General features: G+C 33.5%; 1 protein-coding gene and 1 pseudogene across 1 annotated transcript; both read left to right on the top strand.

The window, feature by feature from the left end:
* Positions 1–3,356: 3,356 nt before the first annotated feature.
* Positions 3,357–7,482, top strand: LOC116119719 (membrane-embedded CAAX protease MroQ-like). Its single transcript, XM_031405665.1, has 10 exons — positions 3,357–3,627; positions 3,702–3,793; positions 3,918–4,025; positions 4,130–4,212; positions 4,440–4,576; positions 5,462–5,511; positions 5,695–5,787; positions 6,695–6,786; positions 6,988–7,094; positions 7,236–7,482. Exons 1-10 carry the CDS (start codon positions 3,433–3,435, stop codon positions 7,278–7,280), a joined length of 1,002 nt encoding a protein of 333 aa, XP_031261525.1. The 5' UTR covers positions 3,357–3,432; the 3' UTR covers positions 7,281–7,482.
* A 6,691-nt stretch (positions 7,483–14,173) lies between these two features.
* Positions 14,174–20,569, top strand: LOC116119709 (annotated as a pseudogene).
* Positions 20,570–23,738: the final 3,169 nt, after the last annotated feature.

The following is a 23,738-nucleotide window of genomic DNA, read 5'->3' as shown; positions in this document are numbered from 1 at the left end:
TTGTCGTCCCCAGGACGGGAGGTGCGACCTCAACTCCCCAGGCTAGTCGCCAACCACCTGGCCTGCCGCAGCGCCTTTGGGACATACTCCTCCTGATGCTCCTCTTTCGGATCGGTCCCCGAGCTGCTTCCTCATCCTCGGCCTGCGCCATAGAGGTGAGGAATCTTTGTAATCTTCCGGGAGGTCGGTCAGATCGTGGTGGGATTCTTCGGTCGAAGGGCATAGATAGACTGGATCGTCCAGTCGGCAGCCCTACTCTCAATCTCTAATTCTTGTCGCTGATCTCTTCGGTCAACAAGTGACATGAACTTGGGTGATTAGAGTTCACCTCAAGCGCCCACCTCTGCTTCTCGATAGTCTCCCCAGTTGCGCCTTTTCCTACTCTGTCACAAGGCCCGCCGGAGGTCGTTCGTACTCCAGCTCTTTCTACCCAGCCTCTTGGGTAAGCCTGCCACTGTCCTTTGGAACTATTAACTTCCTCTCCTCGCTCTTCTACTCCGGCCTTCTAAAAATCCACCAAGCAAACAGCGTTCCTCTCAAACAGGTATTGATTCGTCTAAATGGTGATAGGTTCCTCTCTGCTTGTGTGACTTCTAAGTCCCTTTTAAGCCGTACGTTCTCTTTTCCAGCTCGACTACCCTTAGTAGCCCCCAGCTAACCTTCTGTAGGGACAAAGCATGGCAAGCAGGGCCTCTACTAAGAAGAGTAAAGAGTTAATTTCCTTTCTATGAAAAAAAGCAAGGAAACATAAAAAGTCCTCACCGAGGATGATTTGTTTTACCGGCTCAGGTACTGAAAGGACGTGGACATAATCCATGGGGTTGGAGGCCATGAACTGCTCGAAGCTTCCGTGACTAGTACTCTAGCAGTGTAAACACCACCGCTGTAAATGTTCCAGAAGTTGCCCCATAAAGTCCAGCACGGCGTGCCCGTGCCCGCAGTAGATACCTCCCCGCTGGTTCCTTGCCCAGTCTCCTCCCAAGATCAGCAGCCTCCTTTGCCTTGTTCGCGGACCCTCCAAAGTGATGGTAATACTAGTCGCGCCCCTGGAGACCCTCCCAAGCAAATGCCTAGTACGGCTGTGACCTCTCGGGCTGAATGCCTAAACCCTTTGGCTCGCATTCTGACTCCTCAGCCCAAAGTTGCTTCCTCTTCTGGACTTTTGGGCCATTGTCTTCTACTTGGGGCGACCAGCCGTAGGTTGAGGCGCACCTGTAGGTCGAACCGTGCACCCGTCGGAGTCCCTCCGACAGGGAGACCACTGGAAGCCGCCTGGCTGGTCCGATGAAACGAACTCTGGGGAAGGTGAACTCCCTTGGTCACTGCGACCTAGGCACTTTAGGAGGCATGGTCGCTGCATGCGAACATCGTTAGCAACAGTTCGCTGCATGTGAATAACGAAACGGCTAAGGTTATGGCACTTACTCGGTAAGGTTTCTAAGGTCGCTTCAGGATTGAAGAAACCGTATTTCCGTAAGTTTGGGGTTGTCACAGTAGCATCGCATCGTGACTTTGTTTAGGCAAAAGCCGAAAGCAGTGATTCTATCAAGATCCTCAAGAGCCGATAACCTGGTCGTCTTGTTTACCGCGAAGAAACAAAAAATCATTAGCAAAGATCAGAAGGAAATTCACCAAGTCAAAGAAAGGAAAACCTACTCGGTCCCCTAAAGTGGCAAATGCATCATAGTGAAAAAGAAAAACTTCATCTCGTATGCCTTGACGTTGCTGGGGTATTTGTGTATTCCTCCCTCGATCATTGATTGCTTCGAAGGTAGAAAGAGTCCTTATCTTTACTCTTCTTCAGATAATACGAGCAACCGAGCTCTAACGCGATTAGCTGGCCTAAACCGTTCTCACCGCATGCGATATACATAGCCATGACTATCATATGCATTTGGCTTAAGCTGCAACGGTGCGACCCCAAAATGATCGATAACCAACCTAATAAAGGGTGGAAAGGGATCAACGCTCCACTCTTACAAATGCTCTCAAAGATCGCAGCCACTCCTTCTAGCGATTCCGAGTTGTGTACGTCCTATGTTGGTAGACCTCTATGCCGAGAGCGTAGTGTCTACCGCTTTTTGAATATCCTCTACGGTGGCTATTGATAGAATCTCCTAAAGGGACCCGTTGGCATCCTGCACCGACGAGCTCATTCCCTTATCTGTCTTAGTCGCTGAGACAACTAAATTTACTAACTAAAATTTATTGTTATAGTAAAATTGTATTTTAAAACATTTTGGGTGAAAAGTGTCATTAGTCCATTCTTTGGATGGGAAAAAGTCGTTTACTCTTTAGTCTATGATAAGAGATATTATAGTGGACCATAGATCATGTTAAGTAGAAAAACTAATATCGTTGTACATAGAAGGAATTATGTCGATTTACTGACATGAAACCGCTATGACTCTTATTAGTCTATACTTAATAATCATGTTATAATATGACTAATGTTAAGGAGTTTTATCTTTATGTAATGTGCATTATTCTGTATTTATTCAACCAAAAATGATAATTTTGCCACATGGGCCAAGTGGGAGAATGTGCCATAGTAAAGGATATTTATTTATGATTTAATAAATATCAGTAATTGGTCTAAAACATGAGGTAATTAAAAGGAAAATTACAAATGTAGCCTTAAGAAAGTGGTCCTCCCTCTGCCTATAAAAGAAACAGAACGTATTGCTCTCTAACATGTATTGAAGTGCTTTGTTGAATAGAAGAAGGCTGAGAATAGAGAAACACAGTTTCATATTATTTTCAAAACCATCATTGAGTTTTGGGCTGAAAGAAGAAAAGCTATGGGTGAACTGAAGGTACGCCTTCTTATTATTTTATACGAAATCATAATTGTGAAATCCAAGAAGTTTTAAGACCCATGACTGTTATTCAATGTGACTTATTCGAGTTATTTTATATATATAAATCCTGTAAAATTTACTTAAAATTGGTGGTAGTGATTTTGTAGGTACTGAAGTGAGGGGATAGTGATTTTTTGAATTTTCAAAGGGTAATGTTTATTGGGTGATTTACGGAGTAATCTTTAGAGATTGAAGACAATTATGGTGTATTTAATCAAATGATTTGTTTGGTTAGTAAACTAATTTTAGTTTTTAAAAATTTTATAAATGTTTAGAATTACAACATTGGTCTTTTAATTTTATTTCATAAAAGTCATTAAATTTTAATCTTTTAATTTTATAATTATTGTGATCTGACCATATTACCCTTTCACAGTTAAAAATTATTACCGCCTGTCAAATTTTTGGGCGTATTTGTTACTTTTGTTAGTTGGGACCAAACTAAGAGGACGTAATTGTTATAACCGCATTTCTTCTTGCCTTATCCCATACTTGGTAAGAGCAAGCGCCCGCTCGCCGTAGCTTTAGCTTCAAACTTTTCCCAACTCAATACCTTTGTAAAACTAAAACAATGATTTGGTCTCTAGTTCAACCTTCCCTCTACTGTGTCTCCCAATTTTCTTCATCCAAACAAACTCGTACCTTTCTTCTTAACACACCAAACCCACCTTCAAGGTTTGCAAGAGTCAAGTCAAAACCAAGATTCACTTCAACTTGCTTTTTCAATGCTGGAAAAGACCCTAAGCCCGGAAATAGTCAAGCCAACGTAAGCCAACTCCAACTCCAACTGCAATTTCTTTTTCCTTATTTAATATTTTAACTTTAAGTTTCTGATTCCAGGAAACTAAATTGGACTGGCCAGTGCTTAAGCGATGGGACGTGCCATGGGGGTGGCAGACAGCTTCGCTAACCTCACTTACCTGTGGATTAAGGTGTCGTTTCATTTTAAATTTATACTATTTTTAGCAATGATTAATGTTTTTAATTGATATTGTAAAAGCTTTTTTATTTTTTTCCTTTTGGGGTCGGCGTGAAATTTAAATTTTGTTCAGACAGTTTCGTGTTGACAGGATTGGTAGAGACAACTGCTATACCTTATTTAGGACTTAAAATTGAAGAACTAAGTTTGGATGAGAAGGCAGAGATTCTGTTTCTGGATCAAGGGTATGACTCATATTTTTTTTGGTCATTAATTTTTGTTAGATTGATTAAGATGTTCTTTCTCTTTTTGTTTTGCAATTGAATTATTGGACTTCATGTTTTGGCAGCATTACAACTGCAGTTGTGCTTGCAGTTCTGTACGGCATTTCAAACTCTTTTAAACCGCTTCCTGAAGATTTTTTCCAATATGGTATTGATTGCTGAAAACCTGTTTATTCAATTTCTCATTTCCTGGATGCATAAATTATTAGCTTATTTTGTTGGCTGGTGCAATATTACTTTTTATTGTCTTATGGATTGGTGTTATTGTATTCTGTAGGACTGTTATTAGCTGATGCTTGCTATAATCAGCTATCATTAGAAGTTGGATTTATGTATGAATTTACTTGATTCATTTTTGAAGTAATGGTGTTGCAGATTTGAGGGAACCTTTCAATCTACAGAAAGGATGGCTCTTATGGGCAGGGATTGGTCTTGGTGGTGCCATTTTAGCTATTGCATTAACAGGAGCTGCCATGTCCTTGTTTAATGGTGAGAACCCCCCACAACGAGAGGTTAGAAATTTACTTGCAACTTCATAATGTATGTAAGCAGATTTCAATATATTTATATATCTGAGGTTTGGAGGACATATTTCTTATGAATTTCCTTGGTTAAGTGGTGAAAATTAAGTCTACATTCATGGGCCTATATTTCTAGAGCAATGTTTTAACTGCTCATTTAGCTAAATTGCTGGTAATGCAACTGAATACAAGCTTGTAATTTACACTTTATAAAGTACGTCATTTTTTTAGTTAGTACAGAATTCATTATAAGTTTGATTGGGCTACTTGTCTTTAGTCTTTTTGGACTTTGATCTAATAAATCATTCGCTTTAAATGCAACATGCATACATCAACCAATTCAAGTGTAGGATTCGAAAGAATAATCAATTTAAGAATAGGAATCAAAATAATTAAAAAAATAAACCTCACAACAAATTGTTTTTAGAGATTGAAATAATTATCTTAGCATGTTCATTTTGGTATTTTGACACAAATTAAAAAACTATTGTTTTATTCTTATATCTTTGTTTTCAATGATTTACAAAGAAGGGGGTATATATGAGAAAATGGAAAGACGGGGAGGAAAATTAGAGAATCTTTAAAAATAATGTTAATCATGATTCTATGTACAAGGGAAACTTTAAAGTAATGACAAGTAATAATGTGAACTTGAATGTAGGCAATATAATTGTAACACTAACTGATACCAACTATAATGACATAGTTTTTCACAAAAGCTAGGTCCCTAGCTAACTCAATGCTCCTCCCTTGTTTACTATGTTTATAAAATATTAAATTGGTTGATCTGCTGATGTAAATTTCATCAAATTATCTGAGCTTTTTATACTTTTATTGTGTAATGGATCCTGTGATAATTTCTATACTTGGTTTCAGACGGATGCTCTTGTTCAGTTACTTCCATTGATTGGATCTTCAAGTATTAGGTAATTCAGCTAAAGGCCTTTCTATGCTTTTTCTAATTTTTGGCCATAAGTCACCTAACTGATCAAGGATGCATCTCTTGTACAGTTAAAATTTTCTATCACAGAACTTTTGGATTGAAAATATATTTTTTGGTACTCTAAACTATTGAGAAATTTATGTGATCATGTTGGTTTCCATTGTAGTACTGCTTGCTTGGTGGGCATAACAGGTGCCTTGGCGCCTCTTCTTGAGGAGAATATCTTTCGAGGGTTTCTTATGGTGTCCCTGACTAAGTGGTACGTTACTTCTCTGATGTCTGAAAAATTATTTGTTAGTGTTGCTATTTGTGTCCCAGATCTGGTGATATATGGTAGTACGCCATACTTAAAAACTTGGTTTCTTTCTAACCAATCTTTTAGAAAACATGACTGAAAAGCTTTAAGGGATTTTTTTTTTTTTTAATATAGACGTGTATATTTTAATTAGACATTGAAACTATTCTTTGTATTCTTAAAAAAAAAAAAAAAAAAAGGAAAAAAACATATTGGAAATAATTCTTAGAACTCAGAATATTTTAGTGAGCACTGAAATTTTTCAGTTGATCGGAAGTGCTTTGTGAATAAATATTATCATCTGAGAATACCAGTATGAGGATGCAACAGATAAGTGGCTTTGTGGGTGTACAATTATACAAGATGGACAATGGTCCATTAATGCTTTTGTTTGAAGTTCGAAGCTGCTGTCATTGAGGTCAGTATGAATTAAGAGGTTGAGATGAATTTGTCTTGTTTATGAAGACAAAGTGCTTCTATCACATGTTTTAGGATCCTGATTGGAAGTTAGAGACTCAGGAAAAATAGTGGATGAAGATCCTTGGGAAACACATTTGGCATATTAAACTGTCGATTGGGCAAAGTAAAATGATAAAGAGATTTGTAACATCAATCTCAGTTCCCGAGTAAGGGTTGAAGCTGTTGATTTAAACAATGAAAATTGCAGGTACTTGATCTGTCATTGTTCATTTATGTATTTCATCCTCATTTTTTGATCGCATTTTCTGTACTACTCTATTCATTCAACAAATTTTGAATAGATTTACGTAATTGACAACTGAGAGGACGCGTTGTGCTTCCTTACTATTGATTTTAATTAACCAGCGCTCTGTGCACTCATATTTGCCACAACCACACTCCGTTTTTGCAGGGTTCCTACACCTATTGCCGTTATCATCAGTGCTGCTGTCTTTGCACTTGCACATCTCACTCCGGGAGAGTTTCCCCAGCTGTTTGTGCTAGGTAAAGGCATACATCATGAACTGATGTTAAAGATTATCCATAAAGTCCACAGTGCAAGTTTATTACATGTCAACATGGTTAAAGTTTTCTTTATGTGACTTGAACCTGAGATTTTCTCAGAAAATTGAATCGCTTTTTTAATAGATGCAAAACTTTCAATCTTTAGTTAAGAAACTAAAAGAACTTTTACCATCTCTGTAGGGACTGCTTTAGGATTTTCATACGCTCAAACTCGCAACCTTCTAACCCCCATCACGATCCATGCTTTCTGGAACTCTGGAGTAATTTTTCTTCTTACCTTTCTTCAGGTAAAATAATTTACATATAGTTTTAATCTCTGGTGGCAATTGTAAATTAATTTTTATCAATAATGATGTAATATTTACATTCAAATGTATAATTCTTGTAACAACTACTAAACTTCCTCTCTTGCTTTGTTGCGTGTACAGCTTCAAGGATATGATCTCAAGGAATTGTTGCAGGCAGCCTCATAAGGTCACAATTCTTCATTTTGTGATAGTATGCAGCTTCATATGCTTTTTTTTAGTAATAGTCCCAGTGTATCCTTTTTTTTCTAATCTCCATAATACATTTTAGAGTTTCATACAAAAAGTGCAGAAAACAAAATGATTAAAGAATATCAATATGTAAAATTAATTAGTGAATTCTTACAATGAAAGTGCAGGGAGAAAGAAGATGGGTTGTTTGGCAGAGTTTTGTCGGTTAATGATTTTTTCTTTTGAGCTATGTTGCTCTCCTGTTGATTTACACGATAATTTTACTGTACTTTCTAGGCAAGTTTTAAAATTGTCATATTCCATGACCTAAATTTGCATTATAAGTGAGTTTTATGGCCCAAAAGTTTATTGACCATTTTATGATAGAAAATGGGCATGGACGTAAAAAAACAAAAATGCTGGCCCGGCTGAGAAATAAATTACATCTGGGCCCATGACTGGAAAATTAAACCCATTGCATGCTCAGGTTAGGCTCGGATATATTATACAGTAAAACCTCTTTATAATGATACTCTATATAAGAATAACTTTTATGTAGTCATAAAAACTTTCGGTCTTAAACTTAGGTTAGTTATAAATAAGAATAAATTTCATATTATAATAAATTATAATTTTTTAAGGTCTCGTCTTAAAGAACTTGTCCTTATATAATAATAATTATATGTATATTACAAAAAATATATGTTATAAGATGAAATAAAATATTTATTTAAAATTGTTTGGGATAATGATTTATGTTTAAAAGTTGTTATTACATCTTGCGGTCGCAAGTACATAATAAGCCATCAGCATGAACATTTACTTGTTAAAGCCAAAATATTTCTAACGCTAAAGCATGTTTAGAGCTTCTTGGCATGAAATTTTTGGTATTTTTGTACTATCATCTTCAAGATTATCTCTTTCCTCTTCTTGTCTAATTTCAGTAATGATTTTCTTTTTCAATTAAAACATACACAACTAGTTTGCTCATTTGGATTATTGAAGAAGATATTAATATTCATTTGATCAATGTAGTGAAGTTATTGAATCGATCACTCAATTTTACAGTGACTTTTTTTATATCAATTTCCGTTCTATCTTAATGTTACTAAAACAATAAATTAGAATCTTAATACTACTAAAACATGAACTATAAAATAAGAAATCAAAATAATAATTTTTGTAATTACACCTCTATTAAATTATAAACTCCTTATAACGATAAATTTAACTGATCTCAACATTATGACTATAAAGTGGTTTTATTATAATAAATTTTACAAAGTTATAATAACTCATGCACAACAATAATACGCACAAAGATCTCTTACAAAGATATGTTTATAAAATAATATTATTAAAAATGAATAAAAAAATTAATATAATAAATTTAAAATTAATATAATAAATTTAACTTTCGGTATTTATTCTCTTATTCATTTCTCGATACATCATTTGTTATATAAATATTCCGTAAGAGGTTTTTTACGAATAGTGATACACTTTAAAATAACATAAAACCCTCAAAAAAGTTTGAAAGTCACCCTAAACTACTCCAACTGTCTTTCCTAATGTAAAACTATGTGCAGCCTCACTTACTAAGTAATATCTTTTAAAAAATCCCTCATTGTATCAACCAAAGCCGTGTCTGTACCTTGGGTAGTCCCGGCCCGAGTAAGCCCGACCCAAGCTCGGCTTGGGTTTGTAAAACCTGAACTTTTTCCTAAGCCTAGACTTGCATTTATAAAAAAACCCGGCCCGAGTTGGTCTTGGTTTTTACATTCCTAAAAATGAGAAATACTTATTTCATTGGACGGTTTTGTAAATTGAAGGGGTGAGATTCTTTCATATAATTTCTTTTTGTTTAAATTTCACTGTTAACTGCAAATCATTGCTGTAAGATATATTTCATGAAATCGACATACATACATACATACATACATATACATTATTTTTAATAAACAATATGATTGGTGATTTTAAAAATAATTATATAAACAACAATTTTATTGATTGACATGGTAATAATGTAAGATATTTATTTTTTAAACTCATTGAATTTTATTTTTTCTTGTATGAAAGTTGAATATAACTTTAAGATATTTTTATTTACATCACACTACATATATTAATTATAAAAACGGGATACTAGTTGAAGTGGTTGATAATTTGTCAATACTATATTAATTCTAAGAAAGTAAATATACTATCACATTAGTCACATTATTATAATTAATATGGTGATAACACATGATCAGTTCTATTATTTAAAGTAAATAGTTGAGATTTTAATTATATATGTATATATATATAAATATAATACTATTATTATTTTACTTAAAATCATTTTACATTTATCTAATACAATTTTTAAAATTACCCTTATTATTATTATCTACCATGCTATTTGGATCAATTGATCTGGATCACAATTTTTTTTTAGAAAATAAATTTACAAATTTACCCTTTAATAAAATAAAATTATTTTGGTGTCATAAATCTTACCTTTTGGAAGGAAAACAATTCACATTATTAATATTATGGAAGGATGAAAAAGTAGTAATTATTAGTTTAATATTTTCAAGAATGAAAGTTGGAAGAATAAATTATTTTATTATAATAATTAATTTATTGAAAAGTTGGAAAATAAGAATTAATTTATTAAAAAGTAAGAATTAAAAAACAAATGTCTGACACAGACGGAAGCTAAAGAAGTTTCTCTAGAGCTAACATTTGTTTACGTGTCACGTTCTTGTCTGACACAGATGGAAGCTAAAAAAATTTGATTGCTTTTAGCTTATAGAAGAACAAGAAGCTCCAATTTCTATAGCCGGCCACCAAGGAAAAATGAATTATAGTGTAAGATTTCTATAGCCAGTAACCAGTGTTTATAAGCTAATTTTAATAGTTTATAAGCTAATTTTAATATATAAGTATTTAAAATTTTAAGCAATTACGTATTTGGTTAAAGTACTTATAAGTGATTGATAAGTAGTTGACGTGTTTGATAAAATATGACTTATAAATATATTTTATTATAAAATGACTAAAAAATGTATTACATTAAACAAGAGTATACTATAAAATTTTAAAATTAAACAACTATAATGTGGTAATATGCTTGGTCAAACTAACTTATAAGCAGAGTGCTTATAAGAAAAAAAAAGTACCTCCCCTCCCCTCCTCCCCCAACTTATTTTTTTTTTGTTTATAAACTCAACTTATAAACAAAAAGTTATAAATAAACAGGTCAGCTTAATTTTAGAACTTATAAACTAATTTAATCAGCCTATAAACTTAGATAAACACCCATAAAAACTTAGTAAATGAATAAATTACAAGTTCTATCAAATGTCTTATCTCTCTCAATCCAAACAGTCTCAGCCAAGTTGAACAGTACTAGAAAATCAGTGAAATTATGTCATATTTACTCTTCAATATTCACATGCAAAATTTGATTGATAAGTGGACAAGTTTCAAAGTTGGACACGGATCAAATAAAATATAGAAGGGCAAGAAGCAATAATTGACAAATGACAATTGACGCAGACAAAGGCAAAACTTTGATTAAAAGGGTTTTGTCATGATATGATTAGGATTGTATCAGTTAAAAATTATCTAATCTAAGAAAATAATGCTATATATACATGCTTGATTTCACAAGAAATTATATGAAATTTATTGTATAAAATTATTCTCTAACACATTTTAGTGGGGCGTTAAGTTACTAAACTATAATATAATTTCATTATTACCACAGATATTTCTAAATCATCTTGCATTAAGCAAAACAAATCAATTCAAAACAAATCACTTTGTATTAGTTAGGGCAAGTATGATTTTCAAAGGGTGGAGTGGTAGATGAATTGAATTATAATGAGAAAAATATGATAAATGATAACTGAGAAATAAAGTTTAATTTCTTTTCACAAACTTTAAAAACTAAAAGCTTTCAAACTATTTAAGATCTTGAATGAAACAAGAATGTGTTAATTTAGCTACATTGAATTAAATATAAATAATAATAATAATTCTAAAAATAATAGAATTGACTTTGAAAATATATCATTGGAATTTGATTTCCAAACTTAATGATGAGAGAGAGAATTAATTGAAATTTGAAATTTCATTCTCTCTCACCATTAAATCATTTTTTTACTTTTAAATTCATTAAGGGCAAACATGTCTTATCATATATAGATCACCTTATGAAAAGTCAAATACATCCCTATTTTATCCTGATCAATTGATTCAACAAGTATTTTTGTATTATTATTTTACAAATGAAGCATATTATTTTGTAGGCAATGATGTTTATTATGGTGTGACGAGTGATGAGAAAGAACCTCGTTTTGGCCAACAACATATGCATATATAGAGGTAATTAAATATGTGCACACTCTTAAAAGTCAAAAGTTAATGTAAGTTAGGTTAGATTTCAACCTACCTTTACTTGATCTGTTTTTAAACACCTCAACAAGACCTCAATAATGACATCTTTTCAAATCAGCTAATATATTTATTAATGTATAAATAAATCATATGATTCGCTCAAAACTTATATGTTCTAACACAATTCAACATGATTCAAACTTTGTATTAATCATACGGCAAAGTTTGTTATACCCTCTTAAACAATGTATCATGATATAATGCCCATGGTAATTAAGTTAGAGAGAGAATTTATTTACCCCCCTCTTGGGGTTTGTATGATTTAAATTCTATAGTTTATACTATTAGGATATGAGTAATGCTAGCCTTACTCATTCTTTCTACTCACTTCTTTTATTCACCTTTGTTAAAATGTTAGTCTTATCCATTTTTTCATTTTTTAACAAATGTGAGTAAGAGAAGTGAGTAGGAGAAGTGAGTAAGGCTAACATTATTCATTAGGATATATCATTCTAACTCTAAAAATAGGTAATTCACTCTTCTCTGCGTAAAAAAATGAATGTTGTTTTAGAATTAAGATTTGATTGGCAATTATTAGTTTAGGGGATATATTTCCTAATATGTGAAATACTAGGACCTTGACTTATTGGAACAAAAGATTAAGGTTAGCCTCGGTGTTATATAATAATATATAGTTAATGTTAATTTAAATATAAAGTGGATTTTTAATTTAAATTAATAATGGGGTTGTCACTTTGATTAAAAGATGGTATTATATAAGTGGGTTAATGTTTCACGTAGAAAGAGGTATAGAAGCTTCGAATAAAGAGTTTTGACTCTTTTGTTTTCAAAACTTAAAAATAAAATAAAAAATAAAAAATGGTTGCACGCATGGAAAGCAAACCCTAGGTCAAGGAACAGACAAGAAGGGTTTAAACCGAGGGCTAGATTTGGGGAGTTTCACTGAATTTGGAGTTCCAAGTTTTACATTTTGACTCACTCTTCTTCAACTTCCCCAATTAAATTCACTGTACTATACTTGCTGTCCAATTACCAGACATTATCTCTTTATTATGTTAGAGTACGAGAAGTTGAACTTCATTAACCATGCAAAAAGGTTTCCAATTGTGAAAATTTTCAAACTCAAATTTATAGAATTGATTTTTGCATTTTGCAAAAAGCAAGAAATTGAGGAATCCTATACTTGGTTTTCCAAAGCCCTCAAAAATCAGAGATAATTGACTATTGCTTCTCTAATCATGCATCAAACCAAACTCTACCCTATTTAATTTTTGTCTTAATCAAAAGAACCCACTTGGTAGCACAGTCATGTGGCCAAACATTCTGATCATCATTTTAGTTTTCTGCATCTTTATATTTCTAAGAGCAAATGCAAACCATTGTTTTTGAAATTGTTATCCATTTCAATGGCTTCAACAATAAAACAGTTATAATTTTTAGCATGAACACTAGGTAGTTGCAGATCCATAATTTTTGCCCCGAGGGGCCTCCGCGGCTCCGCCATTATTAACCAAACAACTAGTAAAAATTTTAAAAAATCACTAAACCTTAAGCAAAGAAAATAATACAATAACATAATACTTTCCTACTTGAATAAATATATGAGAAACAAAATTTTGAATAAATGTGTTGTGTAAACCTTGAGCAAAACCTTCTTTTAATTTTTTTTTAATTTTTAATTTCCAAATATTATAATATAAATTTTCATGACTTTGATCAGACCTAGCTTAAACTAAAGTCAACCAAAACTTAAATCAAGTAAACGTTGTGTTGACTTTTAATATGAATTAATAAAAAAATAGAGAATTTTCTTGGTATAAGCATAGATGGTAAATCAAATTTCTTTAATAATTTTGAGCAGCTAAACAGTGACGTTTTAAATATAAAAAAGCAGTGGATGAAGGGTGAAGAATAACATCATTTAAAATATAATTAATATTTTAATTTGGGAAAGCAGGTTCATTCTTAGATACAAAATACAAAATACAAAATAAACTCACAAAACCCATGTGTTTTTCCCTCAAATTAGAATAAAAAAACTCCAAAAAACAAGCATGATTCAAACCTAAAATAAACTAAATTAAAATGAGCAATACATATACCTAAAACTAATAAAACATAAAACGGAGCTAATTGTGGCACCTTGAGTAGTGAAAACTTTAATAATTTAAGTTTTCAAAAGTTTCAAGAGCGAATAGCATGAGAAAGAGAAAGAGAGAATAAGAGAGTAAAAATTTTGGGGATAAAATCATAAAAAACAGGTAGAGACGTAGAGAAAAAGAGTGGAGAGAGTTTTAAATTTTTAATATAATATGGGCTTGAAATATATATATATTAGTAACAAGTTTTTTGTGGGCCTAGATATATGTATAATAATTCTCATTTTTTTTTTAAATCTGAGGGTAGGCCTAGTATATATATAATAATAATAATTTTTTGTAGGTCTATATATTATTATTATTATTATTATTTTAAATATGAGGCCTACCCTCAAAGGGGTTGAATCCGCCCCTAAGACTAGGGATGAATTTGTATATGCACAAGGTAACTCTTATTAATGAAAATTTGTATACAAACTCCATGAAGCCTGTCTGTCTAAGCAAAAGCAAAATCCTGATTCCTAAGTTGAATGCGAAAGTGGTCATTTTTTTTAAACTACCTTTGGGTGACTGAATGGTTCGATAGGACTCTTGAGTGTATTACTCAAAAAGTTCTGAGTTTAAGTGTCTCCTAGGTTGCTAATAGGAGTAACAACTGGAGCTCTCACTCGACTGATAGTTTCAGGGTTCTGAAGGATTAATTGAGGTACGTATAAACTAGCCTGAACACCTCCGATTATCAAAAAAAAGAAAGTGGTCATTTTTGCATAAATAGCTTGCAGTTTGAGCTCTAGAAGCAAGTAATATAATATATGCTACATATGAATTTTGTTTACAAAAAAAAAAAAAAAAAAAAAAAAAAAAAAAAAAGAGAATAAATATATAAAAAGAATCAATTTTAATTAATAAAGATAAAGTTAAGATAATGAAAGTGAATTCTAACATCAATTTATATACTAAAGTTTGTAAATACAATATTGCTTACAATATCATAAAATAGTTTAAATATAGTTGAAGAAACTTCTATGTTTGAAAAATATCATTTTAAATACCATTAAATATTGATTTGAAGATCATATTTATCATATTTTATCTTATGATCACAAATTACAAGTAGTACATTCCCTTCATCATAAATTTTACTTTCTTAAGTCGTAGATATCTAGTTAAAATAGTTAAGGGCATGTTTGGCTTATTGTTCTTGCTTATATTCCCAATCCTATTCTCTAAATAATGTTTGGCACATTATTCCAGAAATATAACCTAATTTTTTTAATTACTTTTAGACCCCATAAGGTTATTAATTTAATTAAATACCCCCTGAAAAAAAGTTTAAAAAATAACAAAAACACCCTCGTGACCCATACTTGCCAGATTCTGGCAACCACCATCGGTGGTAGCTGGAATCTGCCACAACGGTGAATTACTGACCGGAACTGGCCGGTAATTCATCGATCTGGCCTTTTCCAGCCATATCCACAGTGGATCTGGCCGGAAAAGGCCAGATGACGGCCATATCTTTGGCCGTCATTGACGGTCAAAGATGGTCATTGTTTTGGCCTTTTCTGACCATCGATGGCCACAGCAGGTCGTAGATCTGGCCTTTTCCGGCCAGATCCGTGGTGGATCTGGCCAGAAAAGGCCATAACGATGCGTTACGACACAGATCCGACCGGTCTGTGTCGTAACGAGATTTTCCGGTCAGATTCTAGCGGTGGTGGCCGGAATCTGGCACTGCAGGTGATGGGGGTATTTTTGTCATTTTATATGTTAGGGTATTTAATTAAATTAGTAAACCTAGGGGCTTTTTTATAAATTTTTAAATTTTACCTCGTAATACTCTCCTATTCAATTACCCAATGGCTATGTTTGGCTTAGTATTTTTATCCATATTCTGGATTCTATTCTCCAAATAATGTTTGGCATATTATTCCAGAAATATTACCCTATTTTTTTAATTACTTTTAGACCCCATAAGGTTATTAATTTCACTAAATATCCCCTGAAAAAAAGTTTAAAAATTAACAAAAACACCCCCATCAACCCAACTTGTCAGATTCCGGCAACCACCGTCGGTGATAGCCAGAATCTGTATAACGGCCTAAATTCCGACCATAAATGGCCGGAAGTTCACCGATCTGGCCGTCAGCGATGGCCAAAGAAATGGCCGTCGTTGACGGTCAACGAAGGCCAAATCTTGGTCGTCGTTGACCGAAAACGACGGCCACATCTTTGGCCGTCAGCGACGGCCAAAGATGTGGCCATCGTTTGGCCTTTTCCGGCCGTCGACAGCCATAACAGACCGTAGATCTGGCCTTTTCCGGCTAGATCCGTGGTAGATCTAGCCGGAAAATGCCATAACGACGTGCTACGGCACAGATCCGACTGATCTGTGCCGTAATGAAATTTTTCGGCAAGATTTCGGTGGTGGTGGTGGCCGGAATCTGGCACAAAAAATTTCGGGGGTGTTTTTGTCATTTTACATATTAGGGTCTTTAATTAAGTTTAAAAACCTAAGGGCTTTTTCATAAATTTTTAAAATTTACCTCGTAATACTCCCCTATCCAACAACCCAATACTATCCCCAAAATCCTATCCAAAATAATAAACCAAACGCACCCAATATTATTCCCAAAATCCTATCCAAAATAATAAATTAAACGCACCCTAAACTTTTCTTTTTTCCTTGTAAGTATGATAGAAAGTTTTTAAAAAAAGTATATTGATGTTTCAAAACTAAGCTGTTAAAAACCAAATTAAAAAATGTAAGTTTTAGTATTACAAATTAGCAAGGAGATAGAGAAAGAGAGAAAGAAAATTAAATTTTTTTTTTTTTTCACACATTGGGGAGAAAAAAAATATAATAAGAGAAATAAAAAAAAAAATAAACTTAAGTAAACTTCTAAAAGAAAAAATATAAATAATCTAACTCAAATTTATAATGTTAGGTGTAATAAATACACCCTATAGTCCAATTGGATGTTCGATACCCTATCAAATTACAATATCGGATGCTTTTCTTTGTCTTCAACCTTAAGTTGTGAAAGTGATCGATACCACCAATACCCTTCGATAGCATTACTGGGTTTCGTCAAAAATATCAAAATTCTTCGATTTACAACATCCTTAGTTAAAAATAAACCCAAACAACCAATATAACCTCCTAATTCACAGTTTCTCACACACAAAACTGAATAAGAATCAGTTTATAGCTTTGGTTTTCAAATTCTCAATAGAGGAAAGAGTTATTCTAACTTTTAAAAAGATAGGTGAATGGGTGGGTTTATTTATATATGAGGGCATTTTTGTCCTATATTTTGTAAAATGCCATTTTGCTATTTATGAGAGAGTTTTCAAAAAGTGAAATTTTAACGCACTGTTAAAATGGCGTCATTTAATATAATTTCTCCTATTAAAAACAATTAAATACAGGTAAGTTTAAGTATACAAATTAGGAAGGAGATAGAGAAAGATAGAAACAAAGGATAAATTTTAATATTTTATTTTACACATTGGGAGCGAAAAATTAAAAAAAAAATAAATAAAGAGAATTAAAAAATTAACTTACGTAAACTCTAAGACTGCAACCCACTTCCTTCCAGCAATCCCACCTTTCTCTTCTCCAAATCATAAACCACTTCAAAGTTCAAACCCAAATAATCAATTTAAGGTAGAAAGCACAATGCAAAAAATTAGGGATTTCAGTTTTCACAGTACTTGAGATCTTGAGAGGCCGAGAGGAGAGAAGCAAGATGGTGACCAGCGAAGGAGAGGGAAGAAAACGGCGACGACGATAGGAATTTTTATTTTCGATTTAGGAGTAACAGCAAAGAAGGGGAGATATTTGTGATTTAGGGGTTTAATTTCTTATTCTCAAATCCCAAATTGTGTTTTACATATTGAACATGGGTGGATTTATAAATTTCTATGACCTTTATTACTTTAAAAAATATCAAATATCCATGAGCTTGGAAAAACTCGCAAACTTTTTTAGTCGAGTTCTACCGTAATCGAACTCAACTCGAAAGCTTATTCGAGCCACTCGAACTTGACTCAATAAGCTGCTCGGTTCAATTTCACCCCTATTCTTATCTGCTAGGGTAGCAATTCCCTCGAGAGAACAAAAATTGAGGGGCGAGGATAAGAACTCATCCCCAATTGATTTTGGAGTGGGAACATAAAATTTAATCACCTCCCACCCCATCCCATAATATAATAAAATATAAATAAATTAAATATGAAGAATCCTTAAAAAATTTATTATATTAAACGAAGGAAAAAAAAAAAAAAAAAAACGTTACCTTCTATTACTGTATAGAGTCTTTATATGTTGTGACTATTGTGTGTACTGAGTATGATGAAAATTTTATTGATAATTAATAATAAAATTAATATTTTACAATGAATGAAAACTTATATTGATAGCTTTATATATAGAACTTTATAATTTTTTATATTAGGGGATTAGGCACCCTCAAAGATCCCATCCAAATTTGGGATCCAACCCGCCCCAAAATATCCAATTTGGGAATGAGGTTAAGAAAGGGGTGTTATTTATGTTTAGCGATGAGGATGACAAACCTAGCCATACGCCCCAATTGCCATCTTTATGCATTCACATCCAATATAGGTTCGTTAGTGTGAAGTTCATTATGTCTTCTCCGTATATTCAAAAACAAAGAAAAATAAAAAAAATAAAATTAAACATATTAACAAAATATAAGACCAAAAGAACTTAAGAAAAAAAAAGTCAAAATTTAGCAATCAATTATTTTTATATAATTATATAAACATTTGACAAACTCTCTTATCTTTTTTTCCTCTCTTATTTTATTTAAAAAAATGTATGAAAACACATTTAAGTTATATCATGGGATGATAAAGATGAAAGTGTCATTTTCATATTTAGTGGACCAAAATTTTCTTCACAAAAACTTAAGGATCCGAAGGTTGTTTCACAAAAGTGGAGCGCTTGGAAGCGGATAGTGGCCAGAAAACTATAAGAGCGAGCTACCCTTTGTTGACAACTCTGAATGAAGGGTTAATTGCTTGTGCAAAGAGTCAACACGAGAAGTGAGGTTATTAGTGGTCCCATTAATTAGACTTAGGGTTTCATTAAATTAACAAAATAAAATCTGACAAAGTCAGTGGAATAGAAGCTCTGGGAATGGAATAGAAACGGGATTTTCGGATTCTGAGAAATTTAGATCATTAATTTAATGCTAAGTGGTCAGATGGGAATTTTTCAGTTGAATATAATTTTGAGCTTGTGTATTGGAAGTTGGTTAGGGTCCACGTTTCCAAATAATAATTCAAACAAAAGACCATTAATAATTGGATTTTTGGAAGCCTGTTTGTCTTGATTTGTAGTGGATATAACAAAATAATTCAGGGATTAGTATGATAAAGAGAAATTAAAGACAGATTCACAATCCCCACAAGCTGCTGATTTTGGTAGTTTCTTGAGATTCTTCAAATTGGATTAAACAACCTGAAATGGGTCATTAAGGTACAAGTAAGAAATATAGTCTCACTAAATTTATTATTTACTTCATTTTCTTGGTAGTTGTTTATTAAGAGGTTTGCCATAGGTTGATTGAGCCAACGCGTTCCTCGCAAAACACACACTTCTTTAAAAGTCACCAGAAAGGGCGGCTGATCCTTCGGAGGCAGACCCCTCTCACGGAAGCATATATTGCCTTCTATTAACTGGAGTTACTTATTACTTCACTGTTAACAACTTGGTATCTCTTAGATTTCATTCTCTTTCTGTGTTGTGTTTTTTAGGGTTTTTGTTTTTTTAGGGTTGCTTCAACACTTTTAAGCTCAAAAGTGCAACAAGTATTAGCTCTTCACTTTTGAAATATTGGGTTTGGGTTTAGTAATGGAGGAGAGATATGATGGTGAGAAGTGGACGAAGTCTTGCTTCCAGGGTTTAGGTTTCATCCAACTGATGAAGAACTTGTAGGGTTTTATTCAAGAGGAAGATTCAACAACGCCCTCTCTATTGAGCTCATCAAGCAAATTGACATTTATAATACGATCATGGGATTTCCAAGTAAGATTATATTTCAACTTATCTTTGAACGAATGGAAAATATGTCATATCTGTTTGAACTTGGGTATATAAATCTTTTCATATGTTATCATAACAAGAAAATGAGTTTTTTCGCGGCATAAACCATCCCTCTGACTATATATCTTAACAAACTTTAATAGAGTCTGACGAATTTGTTTTTGGTGCAATCTTTAATACGTAGAGCTGGCGACTACGGGGGGGAAAGAGTGGTAATTTTACTGCCCCAGGGACAGAAAATATAGGAACAGTGCGAGACCTAACCGAGTAACCGGAGCCGGGTTTGGAAAGCCACCGGAACCGATCGACCCATCTACTCCCGGAAGGCACCAAGTGCATTGGTTTGAAGAAATCACTAGTATTTTACAAAGGGAAAGCGGCCAAAGGTATTAAAACTGACTGGATGATGATGAGTTCCGGTTACCTTCTCTGACTAACTCGGCGCCGCCTAAGAGATTCATGGACAAAAACAACATTCCTGCCAATGTAAAGTATCCTAAAACCTTATTATTATGGATAGATTTTGTTGTTATGTTTAGTGGAAAGTCATTAAATTTCCTCCACTTGCAGGATCTTGGGCGATCTGCCGGATATTCAAGAAAACAAATTCTAACGCACAAAGAGCTCTCTCTCACTCATGGGTATCTCCCTTACCTGAAACCACACCACCACCACCACCACCACCACTAATGATTTAGGCTAAAGGCTATACAACAGTCATCAGTTGGAGAACATGTTACTGACAGCTAAAACCGTTCATCTCCATTGATTACATTAACAACAATATACAACACTCATCAACCCGACTACCACAACATTTTCTCCTTAGATCATTTCGTCTCCTACAAGCCCATTAACCAATGCTTAATAAACCTCAACACCTCCCCATTTCAACTGGAGACCTCGCCATTAACTACTTATTTTCACCTTTTGAAACACCTACTCCTGCTAAATGCAGTATTGTGTTTCTTCAATGCTGTTAAACATGTCATCGCCATGCTGGGAGATTTTGGTAAGGCTTCAGAGTGTTTAGATTATGGATCACAAGAGCAGTGTAGCGGGTTCTCAACGAGTGGTTTACCACATGAAATGAAGTTGTGAACATGAACAATAATGGAGATGATAATATTTATTTAAAGAATCAGAATCAGAATGTGATGCATCAAGTTGAAGATGGTGGGAGAATAGTGTTCGATCCATTGGGTTTCCGTTCAGTTTGCCGATGAGTATGGCTGAAGGTTGGAAGCCTAGATACTGTGGGATTCTTCACCGTGCCCAAGTGAGATGTCACAAGTGTTTCCACCAAGTGCTACACTTAGTGAAAACACAATGTTTGATGTAGACAGCAATTTCATTTGTCATGTTAGGAAATTAAAATATTTATTAGTTTTTACTCTAACATGTACGTTGTAGGTGGTTCAACAATTCTAATTTTTTATAATTGAAAATCAACTGTTATTATTATTATTCTTCGATATTTTAAGTTTGAGACTTGAAACTCAATTATCCAAACAAACGTGGTGCATTGTGTATACATGATAAGACCAGTCAAGATCCATATATCATTGTCCTACTAAAGTTTTGTGTGATAGAACAAACAGTCGTGTAATTTAAGTTTCAATAATTTGTTAGCAAGTCTCGTATTATTAATATTTATACACACATTTTACACACGTCCTATATTATAAAAAGCAGTCACGACCTTCTTTCTCCACAAACCTTCTTTTTCTCTCTAAATCCAAGCCCGATTCAAAGCTATTTCAATCCATACTGTATATACTACCCTAAGAACTTAAAGAAACCATAAAATTTGTATAAAATATTTTGTGATAAAGACAGATTATTCCTCATGGAAAAATTCCTTAAAAAAATCTTCTGATAAGACTTTAGATCTTTTCTGTTAAGATGAACATATTTGGGTTAAATTGGTAATTTTGATCTGAATAAAAATTTAAAAATTTTAAGTCTTTAAAACCTTTAATCACATTCAAGAAACTTTAAAAAAAAAAAAAATTTTAAACAAGCAAATAACTTATCATTTTCATCTTTGAACCCCGATCATACCACAAGCCAGCACCTCCAATGCCTCAAAAAACTCTAGTGCATACGAGGTCGTCGCCCATAAGGCCAAATCTTGTGGCCTTGTTGGGCAACCAAAGTCGCTTTGTGACTTCAAATGTGGTCTACGGAAGTAAATACTCGTGTCTATGATGGGCTTGACTGGGTTAAGCTTGGGGTCAATTTTAAAAATGTAAGCCTCGCCGGGAAAAAGCTTAGGGTGGTTTGGTTCCATATTTCTATCCATATTCCCAATCATATTCTCTAAAATATTTTTGCACATTATTGGAAAATTACTATATTTTTTAATTATTTTTAGGCCCTTAAGTTTATTAATTTCATTAAATACCCTGAAAAAAAAGTTTAAAAATTAACAAAAACACCCCATAAACCATACTTGCCAAATTTCGGCAACCACCGTCGGTGGTAGTCAGAATCTATCACAACAGTCTACACCACGACCGGAAACTGGCCGATAATTCATCGATCTACGGAAAAGGCCAGATCTGGCCGTCGTTGACTGACAACGACGGTCAAGATGGACTTTTGCGTCCGTCGACAGCCACATTTGGCTTGGCCGAAAAATGCCATATCGATGCCATATAAAGGTGGAAAAGTAACCCGCCGGCCCGGCCCGCGACGGGTTACGAAGTTTGGCGGGCGGGCCTAACCGCTCACCAACAAAGGCAGGCTGGGTTAGGCCCGCATTTTGGAGAAAAGGCTGGCGCAGCCCGGCCCGCCAACCCTAACCCACGGGTTAGGCGGCGGTCCGGGCCGGGTTAGCCCGATTTTCTTATTTTTTTGTTTTTTATTTTTTTTTGTTTTTTAATTTAACTTTTTAAATAAATATTATAAATATAATTGTTTTTAGTTAACTTTTCAAATATCAATAATTCAATTCAATCAATTTTTTTTTGTTAACATTTCAAATATTAATTCAATTTAATACAATAAAATTGTAATATAAGAAAAATTAGACTTATTCATTTATCAAAAAATAAAATAAGAAATTACAACAATTATTACCTCGTTAAAAACCTCATCAAGAAAAACCCAATGGGAGAAAAACTTGGAAAGAAAAAAGAGTGCAATAATTGACAATTAATTTACAAATTACATTTTACAAAACACAAATTTGGGGGTGGTTCACTAGGACATCCCCATCTGTATCATCTATATACAAAATTGAAATGATTACTAAAGTATTGGCGATAACCTCGTATTGATCTTGATGGCACGATCGTTCCCAATCTCAAAGACATGTGAGGACTTCAATCATTTTTGGAGCAAGTTTAGTCCTTCTTTCATTTAAAATCCCCACTGCACTAAATGTTGTGCGGATGAGACGGTTGAGACAGGAACAGCGAAAACATCCAAGGCAAGTCTTGATAATACCGGAAAAATACATTCTGGCGTCCAATACTCTAAGATATCAAAGTGACCTACTGGAAACATTTCGGGGGTTGCCAAATATTGTTGAAGTTCATTATTCTGCGACTCCATGGAGGATAGTATATTAGTTGTGTTGTTGTTGTTGTGGGTGGTTCTGAAGAGGAGGCTGTGCTTCAGATTTAGGTCCTTTCGGCCTATTCAGTGCATTCCAAGAGTATAAGTCTTCATTTGTTGTTTCTTCTGAACAGCTCTTAGATATTTCGCCTATTTGTGACTGCGGGTTCCCATACCTGTTATATTGGAAATATACTTTGAAAAGACTATTTTTTACCTCTCCTATTTGGTGACATATGATTCGGTTTGTAAATTTTCACTTAAATGTTTAAAACTATTTTCTAAAAGTGCTAATTTAATTCT

The sequence above is a fragment of the Pistacia vera genome, unplaced genomic scaffold, assembly GCF_008641045.1.
Source record: "Pistacia vera cultivar Batoury unplaced genomic scaffold, PisVer_v2 Contig900, whole genome shotgun sequence".
Taxonomy (NCBI): Eukaryota; Viridiplantae; Streptophyta; class Magnoliopsida; order Sapindales; family Anacardiaceae; genus Pistacia; species Pistacia vera.
The sequence above is the reverse complement of the archived record's forward strand: the minus strand, read 5'-3'. Positions and strand labels throughout refer to the sequence as shown.

Bases quoted from the DNA above. Each gene is read 5' to 3' on its own strand.
- LOC116119719 (XM_031405665.1), top strand. From the start codon at position 3,433: ATGATTTGGTCTCTAGTTCAACCTTCCCTCTACTGTGTCTCCCAATTT. The intron at 4,577-5,461 runs GTTAGAAATTTA...ACTTGGTTTCAG, and splicing joins AGAACCCCCCACAACGAGAG to ACGGATGCTCTTGTTCAGTT. The intron at 6,787-6,987 runs GTAAAGGCATAC...CCATCTCTGTAG, and splicing joins TCCCCAGCTGTTTGTGCTAG to GGACTGCTTTAGGATTTTCA.